Source organism: Loxodonta africana, chromosome 3, assembly GCF_030014295.1.
Source record: "Loxodonta africana isolate mLoxAfr1 chromosome 3, mLoxAfr1.hap2, whole genome shotgun sequence".
Classification (NCBI taxonomy): Eukaryota; Metazoa; Chordata; class Mammalia; order Proboscidea; family Elephantidae; genus Loxodonta; species Loxodonta africana.
This window is the reverse complement of record NC_087344.1, coordinates 28493256-28514586: the sequence shown is the minus strand read 5'-3', so window position 1 is coordinate 28514586 and position 21331 is coordinate 28493256. Positions and strand designations below refer to the sequence as shown.

The window sequence follows — 21331 nt, the reverse complement described above, 5'->3', positions numbered from 1 at the left end:
ATACTCTGCTATACAAATTGGCCAGAGATGGTCCCTGTGTATTAGTCTAAAATAGTACTCATGTTTTTCTTCACAACAGGCTAGGACCATTTCCCCCAAATCCAGTGGCACTAAACTCAAATTCTCACACATCTAGTTGCCTTAAATATAGTCCAAATAATCATAATTTTAGCCATCTAGAAACTACCTATTTGACGAAGAAAAAAATTGCCATTGAATCGATTTCAACTCATAGCAACCCTATGGGACACAGCAGAACTGCCCCACAGTGTTTCCAAGGCTGTAAATCTTTATGGAAGTATACTGCCGCATCCTTCTCCCACAGAGCAGCAGATGGGTTAGAACCACCGGCCTTTCTGTTAATAACCGAACACTTAACCACTGTGCCACCAGGGCTCCTTACCTCCTTGACATATCCTGAGAAACTGCACCCAACATTTGCTAATCATAGATCACACAAACTCTGTAGTTATAAAAGACCCCAAACTGCTGCTGCCCGTCAGGGCTCTCTGACCCAGACATTCTTCACCTTGCTGCTGAGTGACATCACCTAGACACTTAAGTCCCCTCTCCACCAGGAGTTCCCTTGCTCTCTTCCCCTCTGGGTGATCTGGGTGGTATCCCCACACCACAGTCTCTGGAAAGTTTCTTGCTGTGAGGGACTGCCCCTCTCATGAAATCCTATCCAAATGCCACCCAATAAGAAGCTTCTGTGCCACTGCCTCACACAGCTCTGTCTCTTCCTTTATCAATCCCAAAATCTCCAAACTTACCGCACATTCACAGATGCTCTCCCAAGAAGCTATGTTCTCTTGGGTAAGCACCACTTGCCTTAAGTCTCTCTCTTAGTTCTTGTGCTGCTTTTCTAACTGACAGTAGCCCCAGACTTTTCCTACGATAGAGGTGCAACAATAACCCTTGTGAACCTTAACTTACCCTTCTTACGCCAAAAGATGGGATCTCCCCAAAAATATCTTGGTTAGAAACTGACTCTTGGAGTTGAAGCTGAGGTTCTGAAATAAATTGGAGGGGGGGTGGAAATTAAGTGCACAGAGAAGGGAACTGTGGAATGAAGGTGACCAAAAAGTAAGCAAGGCATCTGTGAATTTTTTTTCAAATACTCACCCTAAATATGGGAAGAAACTGCAATGCATCAAAGAGTAAAGAAAAATTTTAAGGCGCTTGGCTACCATAGGAACAAGAGATGAAAACAGTGGATAATCTACTAAGAAAGGACTTTACAAAGATTGGAACTGATATTGAGAGAAGGATTAGCAAGAATATACGGTGGAGAGAAAGTAGATAAAACATACACATGGAAATATTAAATGTAAAGAGTAAGACAGTTCTTTCTATGAAACCAGAGTAAAGCATTAGTGAAAGGGAAAAGCAGAATTTTCTAAGGCAGCTCACACCGAACAGCCCAGCTTTCTCAGTTAAGGACATTAAAATGTTTCCTTGTATTGACAACTTCCACATGTTCCCCCTACCAACCAGGGCATCTCTCTACAGTGATTCTCACCAGCCTGGTGCTCACCTGGACATATTCCCCAGAAGAATCCTCTCTCAGTGGTCCACAGTTCTCCTCTTTGCCCCCAGTGGGAAAACATATTAGGTTTGCAGAGTTGATATCCTGCTCAAGGGAAAAGACACCAGTGTGGGAGATCTGTGCCCTTCTATAAAACTAGGGCCAACATTCTGAAGTTTCTAGGAGTTCTGAGGATGAGAGCAGCAAAATGAATATGTCTGAATTCAGATGAACACAGTAAAGCTCTTTCACTAAGGAGCCAAAATACAAGATTCCTCACTGGGTCCCAGAGGATATTGGGGCTCTCCAGTCCCAGACACCCAGGGCCAACCTCAGGGACACACTTGAGAAGCCAGGAAGCATCTAACTGATGGAGAAACAGACAGCAACAGATAGATCTTCATTGCCATGGGGATGCCACAAGCCTGTAACCTCCATGAGGGCAAGACTTATCTGTCTCTTCACCTATTTCCTAAATCAGCTCAGTTCCAAGAACCCATGGGTGTGCAGATAAACTGACAAGGCCAGCCTTACCCACTGTGGCCAGGTTTCTGAAGTTCTCCAACATCACTTCTCTGTAGAGGTTTCTCTGGGCAGAGTCGAGAAACACCCACTCTTCTTGGGTAAACACCACGGCCACGTCCTCGAAGGTTACTGGTTCCTAAAACATCGCACCCACCCCAGCGCAGTCAGGGACCACCACCACCAAGGGTCACAGGAGGATAATGGTCTGGGGAAGTGAGACATAGTGCAGAGGATTTTCAGACTGGGTTCTGAGGTCTCCCAGAACCTACTCCTCAGTTCAACCTCAGAACCAGAGCTCTTCTCTATTTTGCACTCCCTGAGTGATAACATCAAGAGCTATGGCTTCAAAAGACCTCTGCTTCATGAAAGAATTTCTCTGCCTACAACTAGCCAGAAAGCCCTTGCAGCTGTGTTCCCCTCCAGCATTACGATCCAGCAGAGCTGAGCATGCTAAGGCAGGAGAAATATCTGCGAAGTGATTGAAGTGTTTGCTCAGCGAGACCATGCAAACTTTGAAACAGACAGCTCACAATGCTGCTTTATTTCCCCTCCCAACACTCAGCAGCATGCATTTCTTGACAGCCTGGGGAGGGTCTAAATGAGGGAGTGAGATCATTGCCTGGGCTGCCCCACACCTACTACAAGAGGTCCAGCACCTGGAAGCCTGGAGATCAGCCCTGGGCAAAACAAAATCCTTTTGGCGTAAGAAATATTTCTTACTTACCTGTGAACAGGTATGCAGCAACCCAGGAGCCATCACTTCTTCTGCGCTCTCCTGCTGCAGCCAGTCTGGGTCCTGAGCAGGTAGTGCTAGAGGAGAAGAGAGAGGAGCCATGAGAGCCCTTGCCTGGCCCAATGTACATACATGCAGGCCTAGAAGCTACCCTGCCCTGTAAGTGACCACATATATACACACACACACACAGCCACACATAGGAACATGCATGTACACACACAAAAACGCAGAAACACACATGCACAAACACAGCACACAAACAATGTGAACGTACACAGACACATGCATGTATACACATGGACGTGTTCACGTGCCTACACACAGGCACGCACACACACACACCATACACATGCACACACACATTTGTCGGGGGACCACAGCACTCTGCCTCGTCCAGAGCCAGTATGATATTTACATATGAGGAACCACCCCCACCCCACACACAAACACACACATGCACACACACACACACATATACTCCCTCCATCTCAAATCCCAGGAGCCACTGTCTCAATTCACCAGGTGACTCTGAAGCTCCTGAGGCTCCACAACATCCTTTCTTGGATTCCATCTCTTGGACAGTTTGTCCTCCCTGGATGCTCAGCCCTTCCTCTGTCCTCCCTCTGCAAGGTTAGTATTCACTCACGGACTTAGCACAGCAGGGGACTGATAAACCACTAACACCCTCAGAGTCTCTGTGAGAGAGGGTGATGTCGTTACCTCCTGCCTTCAAATCGCTACGATTCCAACATTCTTACCAGGGATCCTCCCTCTTTCCTACTGCAGACAAGCCATCAACTCCCTGGCCGTCCTTGCCTCCTTACCCTCACCTCTCCCTCTTGACCAGACCTCTCCCTTGGTATTTAAACCTGAGTGCATCCAGGCTCTGACCCCACCTCTCCCTCCAGCTGCTGTTCTGTTCCTCTGTGTCCATCTCCTCACTGCCCACTCACTTCCCACCTCCTCAAGGCCAACACCTTGCTAGGACCACCAGAGACCTCCCTCCATGCCAGCAAGTCCAGTCCATATGTCTGGCCATCCAATCCCTCCTCTTTGAAGCCCACCCTCCCTTGGCTTTGGTGACCACACCCCAAGCCATGCTTCTTCGTTTCCAGTGCAAGTTCCTGCCCCACACAAGATGCTGACATCCCCACCTCACTGATCTTCCTTTTCCCCTTCTCCTTCTGTACCCTCAGCACTGGCAGGCAACCCTGCACAATCTTTGGGCATCAATTCCCAACTCTATCTTGACAAGGCCCTAATCCTCAGGGTGATTCTCACCTCTCAACTCCACACCCATGATTTGTGTCCCCCAAAAATGGTATGTTCAAGTACTAACCCCTGATACCTGAGGATGTGACCTTATTTGGAAATAGGTCTTTGCGAATATTACCAGTTAAAAGGTCATACTGCAGTAGGATGGGCCCTAATCCAATATGACTGGTGTCTTTATAAAAGAGAAGAGACACGAAGGGAGATGTAGAGTCAAGACAGCCAGAGACAGAAGTGGTAGGTCTACAAGCCAAGGAACCAAGGATGGCCCGCTAGCCAGAAGCTAGGAGAAAGGCACGGAATAGATTCTCTCTCCGAACCTCCAGAAGGAACCAACCCTGGTGACACCTTTATATTGGGTTTCTGGCCTCCAGAACTGTGACAGAGTAAATTTCTGGGGAATTTCATTTATTTAATTTCTATTGTCTTAGGCAGTTTAAGGTACGCTGTTAGAGCAGCCCTGGAAAACTAATATACCACCATCAGCTCAAATATCTTCACCTGTATAAGGAAACACGAATGAAACATATCCAAAACAAGCTCACCACCTTCTTCCCAAAAGCTGCTCTTACCCCAGTGTCCCCAGCCTCAGGAAGTGACATCCCTGCCTACTGCTGCTCAGATCAGAAATCTCACCTTCTGGCATCCTACAGACCCCACCAATTTAAAAAAAAATCAGTGATGACATCTCCACATGGAGCATCACCCCTCATCCCCTTCCCTCGCACTCCATTGCCACGATGGCTAATGACTACATTACACCTTCTGTTATGGACTGAATTGTGTCCCTCAAAAACATGTGTTGTAAATTCTGTCCCCTATAACTGTGGTTATAATCACATTTGGGAATGAGTTTTCTTTGTTATGTTAAAAGGCTACACCAGTGTAGGGTGTTTTAAGCCAATCACCTTTGAGATATAAAAAGAGCATATTAGGCCTAGAGAAGCAAGCAGAGATGGGGGAGGGTGAATGCCACATCACAGGAAGATCATCAAGGAACCAAGGAACAGGGACCTTCCCCCAGAGTCAACAGAGAGAAAGCCTTCCCCTAGAGCTGGTGCCTGAATTCAGACTTTTAGCCTCCTAAACTGTGAGAAAATACATTTCTGTTTCTTAAAGCCATCCACTTGTGGTATTTCTGTTACAGCAGTGCTAGATAACTGAGATATCTTCTCTTTTTGATTCCACTTAAATGTCATTCCCTCAGCATGCCCCTTCCTGGGGTCTGCTCCCTGATATAAAGGGCTGCTTCTCATCTCTACCAGGACCCTCCTCCTTTCTTCACAGCCCTTACCTATCTCAATCAGATGTTTATTTGCTTCCTCAGGTGCTTCTTTTCTGTCACCCTCACCAGACTGTAAGCTTCGCAAGGACCAGCCTGTATCCTCTTCCTTTCACCCTCAGCCCTTGGCCCTGGCACATGCTGACAAAGAAGTACTAGGTAGCGTCTAGTAAGGGAATAAATGCATCACCACCCATTGTCTCACCCAGGCCTCCTGCACATGTCTCAGATTGTCCCACTCTCCCCACTGTGCAGGACACAGTTCCCACAGCAGACCTGACTGCCGGCCTTAGAAAGGCCTGCTTGCAAGGTCAGCATCCAGGAACTTGGATTTTGGGAGGGTTCCTGCCACCCTAACTGATAGGAGTGGCTCACTGTGTCCAGACTGTGCACATACAATGTTGTGTATACTGAACTCCTGCATTTCTTCCAGGAGTCTAGAATTTGGGGATGTGCCAGACAGGGAATGCCTACACGACCAGGTCTCAATAAAAATCCTGAGTGCTGAGTCTCTAACAACCTTCCCTGGTGGACAACACTTCACACATACTGTCACAGCTCTTTGCTGGGGGAACTGAATGCATCCTGTGAGACCACTGGGAGAGGACTCTTGGAAGCCGGGGCCTGGTTTCCCCAGACTTTGCCCCATGTGTCTTTTCCCTTTGCTCTTTTTGTTTTGTACCCTTTCCTGTAGCAAATCCTGTGAACAATTACAGCCCAGGTATAACTGTAGACCGAGTCCTGTGAGTTATCCTAGCAAATCACCAAACCTGGCAGTGGTCTTTGTTGTTTTTATTGTTGTTGTTAGCTGCCATCCGGTCAGCCCTGACTCATGGCGACCTCACGTACAACAGAATGAAACACTGACCAGTCCTGCATCATCCTCATGATCACTTGTGGGTCCAACTGTTGTGATCCACAGGGTTTTCACTGGCTGACTTTCAGAAGTAAGTCACCTGGCTTTTCCTTCTACTCCATCTTAATCTGGAAGCTCCACTGAAAACTGTTCAGCATCATAGCAACATGCAAGCCTCCACTGACAGACGGTGGTGGCTGCACATGAGGTGTTTTCTGGCTGCACATGAGGGTAGTTTTAGAGACCCTCAATACACTAGTCCATATTCACCCCCCAAGTCTAGGCCAACACCATTCTATCCTGCCTCCACCCCCTACTTTCTGAGACCTTCCTTCTGTCCACCCAGAGCTAAAAGTGCTGTTAAAATCACAGGCACCCCCCATCACTCACCTAAATACTTAGGTGGCTTCCCAGTGGCCTTGGAACATGGGCCGAGGTTTTTCTCCCACCTTCTAGGCCCTGGGTGATCTGGAGCCCACACCTTCTCCTGTCAGCTCCCATCACTATCCACTTCCCTCTGCTTCCTCTCACAAGCCTCCCGTGAACCCCCGGGCACACCAGACTCTCTGCTCTGGGGAGTTTTACAGATGCTGTTCCTAGGCCTGAAATCCTGTCTCTAAAATCTCTCAACAGTCTAACGCTTTGCCAAGGTAAATGATACAGTAATTATCATGTTCTAGGCCCATGCTTCTTAACCAGGGCCAATTTCACCCCCTGGGGGCCTTTGGTGATGTCTGGAACATTTTTGGCTATTAAAACTGGGGGGTAGAAGCCAGGGATGCTGCTCAACATCCTACAGTGTACAGGTCAGCCCCCACACAGAGAACAATCCAGTCCCAAATGTCAGCAGTGCCAAGGTGGAGAAACCCTGGTCTAAGCTTAAATTTCCAAAACCCATCTGTCAGGTTGGCATGCTGTGGTGGCTTACCTATTATGATGATGCTGGAAGCTGTGCCACCAGTGTTTCCAACACCAGCAGGGTCACCCATGGTGGAAAGGTTTCAGCAGGGCTTCCAGATTAAGACAGACTAGGAAGAAAAGCCTGGTGATCTACTTCTGAGAATTAGCCAACAGAAACCCTGTATTGTCCCATATAGTGCTGGAAGATGAGCTCCCTAAATTGGAAGGTACTCAAAATACACAGTGGCCACAACAATGGACCTGAGCATACCAACAGTCGTGAAGATGGCACAAGACCGACCAGGCAACATTTCGTTCTGTTGTATTGTACACAGGGACGCCATGAGTTGGAGCTGACTCGATGGCAACTAACAAGAAGCTTAAATTTATCTGTCCTTTCTCAGACTCTTCCATGTTCTCCAGGATGAAGTTCTTGGATCACATCCTGGTCTTCAATGAAAACTCCGACCACCCAGCCAGATTTCAGCTCCACAGGGGAGGTAGGCATTTTGTTTTTGATGTGCCTGGTACTTCTCTCACCATACAATAGCCATGCTCCCTTCAACAGCAGCAAGGAAGAGCTTGGCCCAGAGGGTTTACCAAAAATACACGGAAGAGCAACACATACATTAAATCTAAGAATTACTCCCTGTCAATAATACAAACTACAAATGCATGGTTAAATGAAATTTTTAAGAAACAAGTTTATTCTCCCTACAAAGGCAAGCTGGAAGGAAACAAATGCCTTGCAATTAAAGCCAAAATGTTATTTGTCCTCCAGAGCTATCTTTCCCCTACTTCCCACAAGAAGTAGCTTTTTACCTCATTTTTAAAAAGCTCGGTTAAAGCAAATGCCATTTGTAGTAAATTGTTGTAACTTTCAGCTTCAACATAATGAGATGGAGTCATCCCGGAATTCCCTGTTGTGAATCTCTGAGAGGATCTGGCTGACTGGACAGCAAGCAAGCTAAGTGGTCCTGCTCTTTCTTAACAGAAAGATGTGTGACCAACAGAAAAAAAAAAAAAGTCTTACCCACTATCTTTAGAAAGTATATCTCCCCCTGTCATGGATTAAATTGTGTCCCCCAAAAATATGTGTTGGGATCCTAACCCTTACACAGGTGGATCTAGTTGGAAATAGGGTTTTCTCTGTCATGTTAATGAGGTCATAGCAGTGTAGGCTGTGTCCCAAATCTAATCACTGCTTCAAGCTACAGAAAGACCAGATGAGGCACAGAAGCAACCAAGCACGAATGGAGAAGACAGATGCCATGTGGAGATCTCCAAGGAATGCAGAGAAGAACGCTAGAGAAGCTGAGACAAGGATTTTCCCGCAGGGCCAAGAGAGCCTTCCCCTAGAGCTGGTGCCCTGAATTCAGACTTCTGGCCTCCTAACCATGAGAAAACATATTTCTCTTCGTTAAAGCCACCCACTTACGGTATTTCTGTTACGGCAGCACTGGGAAACTAAGACACTCCCAAATACATAAATAACGAGAGATTTCTTTATGCGTATCACCTGACAATGCCACTTAATGCCTGCCGTCAGGACAAACAGAGGCAGAGCGTATACTTGGTACACAACAAATGGGACAGCAAACTCCACTCAGCACTCACTCACCAGCATACCCAGACACCCCCAGGTCAGAGAGGCCCAGCACAGGCATCGCCACACTCTGGGTCTGCACCGGCACCTTCCGTCCCTGGACAAAGTGACAGAGGTCCCGTTTAGAGCTGCTGGATTCCGGTTACACCTCTTCACCCCAACTAATTTCCATGATTGGCCCTGCTCTGGGGAATGTGCCTGATAAAAGGAACACCCCGCTTACTTTGATGAGATTTATCTAATTCTTGAATATATTAAGCTAATCACTGCGATGGAATTTCGATTCCAAAATGGAATGGAAAGAGGGTGCCCAGGGTGGGGAGAGCATTCTTTGGGCAGCCGCCAGCAGCAGGGGAAAGGCTGGAGCAACGGCGGAAGGGAGGGAGAGCTAAGCAGGCTGCGGGGCAGCAGGAAGACCGTGGGGGAGGCTGAGTAGTTCCCAGAAGGATGCCCTGTGGTAGGACAAAGGACTTGAACTTCCCTGGAATGGCGGTGCTTCCTCTGCAGAGGTGTGAACCTGACTTGCTTCTCGGGGATCCCTCTGGCCTCAGGTGAAAGCAGGAACCTGGTAGGACAGTCCTCGTAGTGCACGAAAGGGCTAGCACTGGTGCTGGGCAGGGTGGAGACAGCGGAGGCAGGGAGGACTGTTCACTGGTGGGTTATGTTTTACAAGTAAAGCTAGCAGAGCTTCTGGCGGATGGGAGGTGAGAGGTAATGGAGGGGAGAGAGGAAATCCAGGCTGGGGAAAAGGCCTCTGGGTCACTGCAGTTGTCTCTTTAGCCCACATGCCAAGGGGTGAGGGGTCTCAGTGTCCAGCTTTCACAAGGTGCTTACCGAACAGGGCTGACCATGGGGCGGCCTTGGTCAGAGAGGCAGTTCTTGTAAATAAACTCTGACGCCAACACTCAGGTTAAGGTTGCCTGAGAAGACAGACACAGGGAGGGCACCTCTTCCCAAAGCGGTCTCATGTTCACCCGCATATAGGGAGAGGGAGAGGGCAAGCCAGAAGGGAAGCCCCTGAGACGTTAAAAGTGCCCAGCTAGGGGGTGGGGTGGGAGCCAAGGTAGCAGTGATTCTATTTTAGGTATTGTGCAAATTTTCTAGAATGAGCACACAAACCTTCAGTAACAAAGAAACATTATTTTTAAAAGCACCACCAATGTCTCCAATAACCAAGCACAAGAGTTGGAAAAGGAGCCCTGGGCCCATGTGCAGCGTCAGAGAAGCTGGGGGAGGGGAGGTGCCCTGTGAGCTGTGGAGGAGCCAGGCAGAGCTGGGGGCCTCGGGCAGCAGGGAAGGTGGGGTGGCGGGGGGGTGGTAAAGAGGGCAGCATTTAGAGCCAGCTCTGGATAGCCCTGAGCCAGGGCCACAGGCCCTGGACTTGGGGTCCTGATCCTCCCTCCTCAGTATGCCCAGCGGGGCCTGCTTCCTCCACAGCAAACAGGAGAGTCCAGGGAGGGCATGGGCGTCAGGACAGGGACAACCTTCTCCCAATTGAAAGGTGGTCCTGGGATCTCAGGGTAGCCAGAACACTCTCAGCAAGTGGGAGCCTGGGGTGGCCCATGGAGGGGACCTGCTACCAGCTCAGAGGGACATGTCAGCCCTGCATGATCTGTGAGTCAGTACAAGGACACCTCCCACAAGTGCCCACAGTCCCCCAGAGGAGTGAGGGACAGGTGGGAACGGCCCCCGTCTCCCTAGGGCAGGGCTCAGGATGAGCCCTAAAGCGTCATCTCCCATATTTTCTCCACCCTTAGCCAAGAGGCTTTCACGTGCCTGAACACCCCCTGTCTAGCCCTCAGGTCCTAATCCTCTGCTTCCTGAAAACTTCCAGGTCATGGAAGGGGTGGAGGTGGGAGCAAGATGGGAAGAAAAAAGGCAGGACAGCAGGAAAGGCAGGGCCAGGGCAGGCTGCTAACCCTTCTTCCCCAGACTCACCCAAGGCCTGTAACTACCTGGGAACAAGCAGCCTGCTCAGGTGTTCTCACGTGGGCTGAGCCTGGGCCTCCTACACACTCCTGACTCCCAACTGTAAGCCCTGGGTCCCCCTCCCCTCCCCCTTCCTTTTCCCCATCTGCAGAAACGCCTAGCCCAGCCCTCCTGGCTCTAGGGGGACCCTCACAAACCATCTCCCAAGCATACCATGTATCCAGAAGACCAAGGCGCTTGCGGCAGAGCTGGCGGGTCCTCCTCAGTTGAAGGTGCTCCCCTCTCTCCCACTGAGGGCCCAGTCTGCATCTTCAGGTAGAACCCCAGCCCCTGGGAAAGGCAGGGAGGGGCACTGAGCACACAATGGCCCCGGGGATGTTCCCAGCCTGAAGCCTCAATCTGAGGTCCTGTACTCAGAAGACGTGGGGACACACACACACCCCCCTTCCCAATGCAGATGCCAGCCTTTGACGAGCGTCTCCAAGGAGATGCAGAGGCAGAGCTGATACCTCTCGAGTCATGAGGGGTCCTGGCTAGAAGCCCCAGAAGCCCTGCAAGACGTTTTACCAAGATGATTTTTATCAGGACGATTCTGAAACAGATAACTCTTCTTGAAGAAAATGTGTTGGGCTTAGCCACTGACTTTCTGTACCTGTTTAAAAAATAACTTAGAGCACTGCTAGTGCTGGGGGAGGGCACAGAAGGGGAGAGATCTCAGTGATTCTGGGACAGACAGGCCCAGCTCAAACCCCATCTCTACCTTTGGCCAACCCTCAGATTAGGATCACAAACTTTGGAAAGTCCTGAGTTTGAGGAGGAGGGAACTAGGGGCTGGAGGGGGGCCGGCGGCAGGGCTCAGTGTGCACTTCTGTGCACTGTCTCACAGGAGCCAGCTCTGACAGCTTTCCCGCACCAACACCAGACATAAGGGCTTCCTTCTGAGGTAGGTCTCATTTGTCCCCGCAAAGGGTGAGGGATCCCTGACAACATTCCCACACTCTTCACGATCAAAATGGTCCTCTCTTCTGTGAGTTCTCTTGTGCAAAGTCCAAGTTCAAGTTCCTCCGGAAACCCATCTCACTGCAATTAAACTCATGGCGTCTCCCTTCCAGGCTATCTACTCCTGATGAGGGTGAGTGGTGAGGAGAAGCTTGCCAGTACCCGCGACCTGTGTGGGGATTCCTCCTGTCAGGTGCACATCTCTAGCATTTTCAGAGATGTGCACTATTTCACAGTTCATTTTCTTGAAACTGAGGGAGCTGAATGCTCTGTGTGCAGCAGGGCTTTATCCTATCACAGCTTTCACTGGGCCTTTCTGACAGGCAGCCTTTTCCTGACAGTTGTCCACAAGTTGATTACATTTCAACATCTGACTCACATCTGTGGAAATGTTTACTTGTGGAACTCCCTGGGAATAAAGAGTCTTGAGTGACAGGCAGAGTTTGCCCAAATCCCTGTGCCTAGACACTCCTCTTAGACATGACTTTTCCGTGAGGAAATGCCCTGGCTCACAAGTCTCCCTGGTTCTGGTGCTGCACTGCCAACTCACATTTCCTAAACATCTCCTGTGACAGAGAACCAACGACAAGCCCCTGTGAATCTCACTGTGTCACCTCATGCTGCCATAACAGAAATACCACAAATGGGTGGCTTTAAGGAATAGAAATTAATTTTCTCATAGTTCAGGAGCCTAGAAGTCCAAATTCAGGATATGAGTCTAGGGTGAAGTCCTTCTTCATCTATCTCACCTTCCAGTAGCTGCCGGCAATCCCTGGAGTTCCTGGGCTTGTAGATTTATCCACCTCCATCGCCGTCAGACAGTCTGTCTTCCCTGTATGTGCATGTCCCTGTGTCTACGCTGCTCTTTATACAGCTCAGAAGTGACTAGGCTTAGGATCCGCCCTATGCTGGCACGACCTCAACAACTGATCGATTGCATTACATGAGATTGCATTGTGGATGGTGATTACATGGTATTAAGTTAGATCACATCCACAAGTATAGGGGGTTAAGGTTCCAACACATATTTTGGGGGGACACGATTCAATCATAATACTTACCATCTGCACATCATGAGATGATTCTCCTCCCAAATATCCTGCATGAAAGCTGACTGTTTGGGTTTAAGCTGAGATTCACAGTCTAAAAAGAATTAAAAAAAAAAAAAAATTTTTTAACTTCTTTCAGAAAGAAATACCAAAACTAAAACCAAACCCACTGCCGTCAAGTCCATTGCGACACACGGTGACCCTATAGGTCAGGGTAAAACTGCCCCATAAGGTTTCCAAAGCTGTAATCTTTACAGAAGCAGACTGCCACATGGTTCTCTGGCCAAGCAGCTGATGGGTTTGAATTGTAGACCCTTTGGTTAGTAGTTGAGTGCTTAACCACTGTGCCCCCAGGAATCCTACAGAAAGAAACAGGGTATGAAATTGACACACGAAAAAAGCCCATATATATAAACAGACTTTTTAAAAATACTAACCCTAAATTTGGGGAGAAACAGAAAGGGAGGAAGTCATCAGTGAACAAAGTCAGACTTTTAGGAGTGTGGCCACAGGCAGAATTTGCCAGGGACAGGAACAAGGGGAAAAGGGGAGGAGATTTCCTAGCTAAATATTCTATGCGAATTGAAACTGATGTTGCCAGAAAGGGGTAGTATCAGGTAAACAAGCAAGAAGCAACTAGACAAAGAACACACATAGAAAGGTTAATTTAAAGAGGAACAGGACAAGTGTTGGCAGAAATGTGGGGAAACTGGAACCCTGTGTGTTGCTGGTAGGAATGTAAAATGGTTCGGCTGCTGTGAAAACCAGTTTGGCAGTTCCTCAAAATGCTGAACACAGAATTATCATGTGACCCAGCTAGTCTACTCCTAGGTATATACCCCAGAGAACTGAAAACACACAAAAACTTCTATACAAATGTTCACATCTTCCTTATTCATAATAGCCGAAACAGAAACAACCCAAAAGTGCCCAACAACTAATGAATAAACGAAATGTGGTATATACATACAACAGAGTATCATTCAGCCACAAAAAGGAATGGAGCCCTGATTCATGCCACAATATGGATCGACCTCAAAAGCACTATTCTAGATGGAAGAAGCCACAAGAATCATACAAGGCCACGTACTGTATGACTCCATTTACATGAAATATCTAGAATAAGCAAATGCACAGACAGAAAACAGACTAGCGGTTACCAGCAGCTGGAGAGTGGCTGCTGAGCGGGCGCAGGGTTTCTTTCTGGGATGATGAAAACCTTCTGGAAGTAGACAGAAGTGGCAGTTACACAACAATGCGAATATACTACATGCACTGAACTGTACAATTTAAAATGGTGGTTTTTTTTTCCTATGGGACACGGAGCTTCTGTTAAGAGTGATGGAAAATTCTGTAGACAGATAATGGTGACGGTTACACAATGTGATGAACACAAAGTCACTGATCCTCTCTCTCTGTAGCAGGGGTCAGCAAGTCTGGCCCTCTGCCTGTTTTTGTAGTAAAGTTTTATTGTCATTGAATTGGTACATGCAAAGAATATTGAGACGGCAAATGTTACGTTATAAACATACTTACCACAATTTTTTTGAAGTGAATTTTATACAATGTGAATTACATCTTAATTTAAAAATAAATACAAGAGTGTAGAACAGATCTTTTTTGAAGATCAGAGGAAAGCATGACATGAGGGCTGGAAAGTGAAAACAGAATGGAAGCACAAGGAGCCTGAGAAATCTCCCCCAATATCCTCATCCTTCCCCTCAGACAAAAGGGCATTTAAAACCTCCTCAGACTGGCATTTCCCAGGGCAGCACCCCCTCAGACTAGGCTGGTCCCACAGTACGCTGTCAGCCTGTGCCTGCCCACACCCTTGGCATGGACAATCTCTCGCCCTTCTGCACTCAGCTCTTCTCTTGGTCCCACCTGGGAGACCAGGCTGCATGGCAGAACAGACACACTTGTGATGAGGAAAACAAACAGATGCCAACACGGGTCTCAAGATGAGCATGTATGATGTTCCAAACCAAACCAAATCCATTGCCGTCAAGTTGATTCCGACTCACGGGGACTCCATGTTTGTCACAGTAGAACTGAACTGATTTTTTGGAAACAGACTGCCAGGCCTTTCTTCCAAGGTGCCTCTGGATAAACCTGAACTGCCAACCTTTCAGTTAGCAGCCAAGCAAATGTTAATCATGTGCACCAACCAAGGACTCTGAGTATATACAACAGGGTTAGCAAAATGATTCCCCCCTCACCGACACCACCAATTTCCAGTTAACTCAGTAAGGCTCTTTCACAAGGACCCAAACCACAAACGCCCTCCCTCTGCCCCACGGGGCTGAGATTCTCTAATCCCTGAAGCCCAGAGCCAATTTGACAAGACACACAGGTTCTTACTACAAAGAGAATGAAGTCAATGCAACAGACGCTTTGCAACCCTGAGGAAGCCAGTGAGCAGTAAACCCCATGAAGCCTAACCTATCTCTGACCTGCTCACTGCACACACCCCACCCCAGCAGAGCTCTTGGCACACAGCAGGAGCTTAAGAAGCACTTGGTGCCTCTGTGTAGGAAGGAAGGTGTGAGGCCAGGCTCACTCCTGAGGGCCAGGGTCCTGCAGTTTTCCAGCATCATGTATTTGCACAGGTTCCTGCATGCATCGTCCAGCAACAGCCACTCCTGGATGAGCCCCACCACCACATCCTCAAAGGGGACTGATTCCTAAAAGGGCACACACATTCTAGCTCAGCAAGGACCACCTCTGTGTGCGATACCTGGCTATCACTGCAGAAGGGAGACCCAGCAAAAGGAAACTCTCTCTATACCAGGAGTCAGCAAGTCCAGCCCTCCACCCGTATTGGTAAATAAAGTTTTATTAGCACACCCATCTGTCTACCTATTATCTATGGCTGCTTCTGTGCTACAACAACAGAGCTGAGTAGTCGTGAGAAGATTATATGGCCCTCCAAGCTGAAAATATTTACAATTTTTTTTTTTTTTTTTGCAAAAAGAATTTGCACTCAACCACCACCAGAAAGAGTTAAAATATTTTTTAAAATAAATCAGTCAATCCGAAAAACAAAGGAGTTGCAGATCCTTCTCTAAACCATATAAAAGGATCTCCAGGATACGTTATGTAAAAAAAAAAAAAAAAAAAGCAAGGTGCAGAACAGTGTATTAATCACAGTGTGCTACGTTTTGCGTAAGAAAACAGGGACAAAGGAATACACATCTCTATTTTCTTGTATTTACAGAGAGATGCCCTAGAAGGATCAAGCAATGACCAGTAGAAGAGGATGTCTCTTGACAAACAGAGGAAGGGGGAACAGGGTGTGAGCACACAGCTGGGAACAACACTGCGCAGAACGCTGCTGTTAATAACATTTTGATTTGGGGACCTTTTGTATGTATTACATATTCAAAGAGAGTGCTCTGAGTTACTTCTCCATATCCTGTTCTGGAGCCATCTTGCACCTGTCCCTTCACCAGCCACTGGTGTTTCTGCCCAGCAACGTGTTGCAGTGGTGACCGTGAAATAGCGATTTTTCTATTCCTAGGATTCCCTCTACATTTATCAGTTGGCATTCTTCTGTGAAGCATAGTTTTCCCTCCCTCCCACATTTCTGTGTTACTATTTGGCATCATTATGGACTTATGGACTGTTCTTCTTACTCAACGTGCAACAGCCCACTTCTATCATTTCATTAATTTTGATGCATAGACTTGGCCAGTGGCAGTCCCTTCATGTTGGCTCCTGCGTCTTTCAACAAGTCACAATCAACTTTTTAGCACCTGCTTACTTTCTGGCATGAGGTATCCCAGGCTCACCTGCTTCTTTCCCTACAGCAACTCTGAAATCAGCATTCTCCAAGGAGCGTCTGATTTTATAGTATTTCAATCTATAGATAATGTTATAAATTAAAGTCTTAGGCTTAGCCAAAGGCACAAAAACCACAACACTTAGAATGTGGTGTTGGAAGTCAGACTTTCTAAGGGACAACCTTATTTCCAGGTTGTCTTAGTGTCCTGTTGTTGTTAGGTGCCGTTGAGTTGGTTCTGACTCATAGCAGCCCTGTTTCCTAGTGCTGCTATAACAGAACTACTTCACCAACACCATAATTCAAAAGCATTAATTCTTCCTCAGCCTTCTTTATTCATTGTCCAGCTTCCACACGCATAGGAGGCAACTGAAAATACCATGGCTTGGGTTACGCGCACCTTAGTCTTCAAAGCGACATCACTGCTTTTCAACACTTCAAAGAGCTCTTTCACAGCAGATTTGCCCAATGCAGTGCGTCTTTTGATTTCTCATCTGCAGCTTCCGTAGGCATTGATTGTGGATCCAAGTAAAATGAAATCCTTGACAACTTCGATATTTTCTCCATTTACCAGGATGTCGCTTATTGGTCCACTTGTGAGGATTCTTGTTTTCTTTATGTTCAGGTGTAATCCATACTGAAGGCCGCAGTCTTTGATCTTCATCAGTAAATGCTTCAAGTCCTCTTCAGTTTCACCAAGCAAAGTTGTGTCATCTGCATACTGCAGGTTGTTAATGAGTCTTCCTCCAATCCTGATGCCCAGTTCTTCTTTTATACAGTCCAGCTTCTTGGACTATTTGCTCAGCATACAGACTGAATAAGTATGGTGAAAGGGTACAATCCTGACGCACACTTACCTTGATTCTAAACCATGCAGTATCCCCTTGTTTCATTTGAACGACTGCCTCTTGATCTACGTACAGGTTCTGCAGGAGTACAAATAAGTGTTCTGGAATTCCCATTCTCTACAATGTTATTTACAATTTGCTATGATCCACACACTCAAATACCTTTGCATAGACAATAAAACACAAGTAAACATTTTTCTATTATTCTCTGGGATGACATCAAGGACATCATACATGAAGAAAGCAAAAGGTCATTAAAAAGACAATTCAAAAAAAAAAGACCAAAATGGATGCCAGAAGAGGCTCTTTGATACTTGCTCTTAAACACAGAGTAGCTAAAGCAAAATGAAGAAAAAATGAAGTAGAAGAATTGAACAGAAGATTTCAAAGGACGGCTCGAGAAGACAAAGTATTATGATGAAATGTGCCAAAGATTTGGAGTTAGAAAACCAAAAGGGAAGAACACACTCAGCATTTCTCAAGCTGAAAGAACTGAAGAAAAAATTCAAGCCTCGAGTTGCAATACTGAAGGATTCTATGGGCAAAATACGCAACGATGCAGGAAACATCAAAAGAAGGTGGAAGGAATAGAGAGTCACTGTATCCACAGGTATAGGGGTTAGTATTCCAATACATATGGGAGGGGCACAATTTAATCAATAACAGGTTCATTTAGCAGCATGAAAAAAGGCAGTGGGGAGAGAACGACTCTACCATTACAGAAACCTAAGAGGTTTAGCAAGTAACCCTTCAAGCTCGCTGGTTTTGTAAATTCAAACACGAGAAACTTGTTTTGGCCATGTTCAAAACTGTAAAAAGCATTTTTTTGACAACTGAGGAAATATGAACATGAGCGGGATATCAGATGATACCAAAGAATAACTATTAACTTGGGGGGTGATAATGTTCTTGAGGTTCTATAAGACAGTGTTAGTACTTTTTTAGAGATGTATGCTCAAGCATGTCAGAGTAAAGTGATAGGATAGCTGGGAGTTGCTCTAAAATACTCAGCAGAGAAAAAAAAATCTTCACAACTGCTGAATTTAACTTCTTTCAACATTTGGGCAAATCCTATGGTATAAATTTTGGCTCTCTTTGTAACTAAGCTGACCAGCACTGCACAGCCTCCACTTATCAGCTTAGAGAGTTGCTCCTAAAACTCTTTCTTTAAGGCATTAGAAGTTTTGGCTTGATCTCTTAATATTTTTAGAAGTCCCCAGAGCCCCTCCTGGGGCTTATACATGAATTCAGTAATCTTTTATACCAGTTAAAATAGGACTTCTACTGCATCTGAGAAACTTGATGACCTTTTAATTTCAGAATTCTCTAGAGCTGCCCTGTCCAGTGAGCTTCCTGTGATGACAGCAACATTCTGTGTCTGTGCTGTCCAAAATGCAGCCACCCGCTGTGTATGGCTGCTGAGCACTAGAAATATGGCTAGGGTGACTGAAGAACTGTGCTTTTCACTTCACTAAATTTTCACTAATTTAAATGCATACAGCTACGTGTGGTTTTAAGTTGATCGCACAGGGACAGCCAGGGATGTTCCCTAACGGGACCCTGCTGCTACAGGCTCCAAGTAGTCCTGTCTGACTGCAGGCTCCAGAATTAAGCACAGAGCCAACGATCTGCTGTGGGGACCCTTCCTCCGTTCCTGTTCCTTCTAGAACCTTCCAGAGGTCCCCTGGGGCAGGTCTGAGGAACCTCCATACTCTCCCTCGCCTCTTTTCTTTGGTTGGGTAGAAAAGAGGGGACATAGCCCAAAGTACATAGTTATTCTCAATCGTCCTGATTCCCCCAACTCACTCACCATGACATCAGCGCCAGGGTTGAGAGGTCTTAGTAGGCGTCCTCCCTACAATAAAAGTGATAACGGTAAAAAAAAAAAAAAGGGGGGGGTGAGGCTGAAAGCAGAGCACTGAGCAAGGGTTTGGCTCAGGTAATTCCATTTTTGTGAGCCTCCAGCAAGGGCAAACAAATCTTTGTTGTTGTTAGCTGCCATCGAATACACACCCAACTCATGGTGATCCTACACACCATCCCCATGATCGGTTGTGGATCAAACAGCTGTGATCCCTAGAGTTTTCACTAGCTGATTTTTGGAAGTAGGTTCCCAGGCCTTTCCTCCTAGTCTGTCTTAGTCTAGAAGCTCCGCTGAAACCTGTTCAGCATTATAGCAACATGCAAGCATCCACTGACAGACAGGTTCGGTCAAGAATCAAACCTGGTTCTCCCTTAATTTCAGACCACCGTAAAAACCCATTGCCATCGATTTGATTCTGACTCATAGCGACCCTATAGGACAGAGTAGGACTGCCCCATGGGGTTTACAAGTCTGTAGTCTTTACGGAAGCAAACTGCCACATCTTTCTCCCACAAAGTGGCTCATGGGTTCAAATCGCTGACCTTTTGGTTAGCAGCTGAGCACTTAACCACTGCACCACGTTTTCAGACCACAGCCCCTGGTCATTTCTACTGGTTTCTCCCACCTAATAAAAGGATCGTTCTCCTCTTATATTCTCTCATAATACCCCTAAGGCCTGCTATGTTTTCCCCTCTGTCCTTACCAAGTTGTCATTTTATATTTATTTCCGTAAGTGTTTTTGCCTCCCTCCTCCCAACTAGGATGTCAGCTAAGCACGGACCTGGGTCCGCTTTTACAGGACTTCATTCCCAGCCACCAGCACAGTGTTTGACACGTATTACGTACATTGTATGTCAGGGATCAGCAAACCTTTTCCGTAAAGGGCCAGACAGTAAACATCTCAGGCTTTGTGGTCTATATGGAATCTGCTGCAAATCCTTAACCCTGTGGTTAAAAAGCAGCCATAGACAATACATAAGCAACGTGTCCCAATTAACCTTACAGAAATTGAGTTTACTTTTATATACTGAGCTGGATTTGGCCTGCAGGTCATAGTTTGTTAACCCCTGCTCTATATCATGTGGTAGACAGAAGACATCAATCACCACATTCTCGCAACTCTACACCCTGCATGTCTCAAATATTCCAATTTTTCCAATTCCACGGTCACTGACTCTCGACTACCATTACCCGAGTTCGGAACTCATTCACACTGCCATATTGATTCTGCATTCATTCTTGTCCTTCCTAAAAACTACGTGCTCAATCTAGGAGCTACTGTTGTGTCTAAATCTCAAATGTAAACACGTCGCTCCTCTACTTTTAAGTGATTCAGTGGCTTCCAGATGGCCCTGGAACAAGGTCCAAGGTTTACCGCAACCTTCAAGGCCTGGTCTTCCTCTCCAGCCTAGCTCACCCACTCTGTAGTTTGTTTTCTCTGGTTTAGCTTTCCCCTTCTCTTCTAGGCTCTGGAACACACCAGACTTTGTACTACATCTGTGTTATGGATTGAATTATGCCCCCGAAAAATACGTATCGTAAATACTAACCCCTATGCCTGTGGTTGGAACCCTGGTGGCACAGCGGTTAAGAGCTGGGCTTCTAACCAAAAGGTAAGCAGTTCGAATCCACCAGCCGCTCCTTGGAAACCCTATGGGGCAATTCTACTCTGTCCTATAGGGTCGCTATGAGTCGGAATTGACTCCTTCCATTTCAAGGGTATGCCTGTGGTTATAATCCCATTTGGGAACGGGAAGTCTCTCTTATGTTAACGAGGCAGGATTAGGGTAGGATGTATCTTGAGTCAATCTCTTTAGAGACATAAAAGAGATTAAGCAAGCAAGTGAGCAAGCAAAGATGGGGGAAGACAGGTGTCAAGCCACATGGAGATCTCCAAGAAAACAGGAAATAAGTTGAAGAGACAAGTACCTTCCCCAAGAGCCGACAGAGAGAAAGCCTTCCCCTAGAGCCAGCACCCTGAATTCACACTTAAAGCCTCCTAAACTGTGAGAAAATAATTTTTCTGTTTGTTATAGCCATTCACTTGGGGTATTTATGTTATAGCAGCACTGTTGTTGTTGTGTGCCATCAAGTCAATTCCGACTCATAGTGACCCTATAGGACAGAGTAGAACTGCCCCAAAGGGTTTCCACGGA

At 46.7% G+C, this 21331-nt stretch overlaps 1 protein-coding gene across 3 annotated transcripts in view; it reads right to left on the bottom strand.

The window, feature by feature from the left end:
- The window catches only part of ZNF333 (zinc finger protein 333), a 28676-nt gene extending 8556 nt beyond the window's left edge, over positions 1 to 20120 (bottom strand). For 2 of the 3 annotated variants that reach the window (XM_064280824.1, XM_064280826.1), the window contains exons 1-11: positions 20022 to 20120; positions 19122 to 19166; positions 17321 to 17389; positions 12695 to 12776; positions 11519 to 11802; positions 10848 to 10964; positions 8721 to 8802; positions 2778 to 2863; positions 2063 to 2189; positions 1538 to 1633; positions 937 to 1013 (exon numbers count right to left, since the gene is read on the bottom strand). In XM_064280824.1, coding sequence (XP_064136894.1) covers positions 937 to 1013; positions 1538 to 1633; positions 2063 to 2189; positions 2778 to 2863; positions 8721 to 8802; positions 10848 to 10964; positions 11519 to 11560 — 627 coding nt within the window. In that variant the 5' untranslated portion in view covers positions 11561 to 11802; positions 12695 to 12776; positions 17321 to 17389; positions 19122 to 19166; positions 20022 to 20120. The remainder of the gene's footprint in view (positions 1 to 936; positions 1014 to 1537; positions 1634 to 2062; positions 2190 to 2777; positions 2864 to 8720; positions 8803 to 10847; positions 10965 to 11518; positions 11803 to 12694; positions 12777 to 17320; positions 17390 to 19121; positions 19167 to 20021) is intronic. The other variant, XM_064280825.1, reaches the window with a different exon arrangement.
- Between the last annotated feature and the right edge of the window lie 1211 nt (positions 20121 to 21331).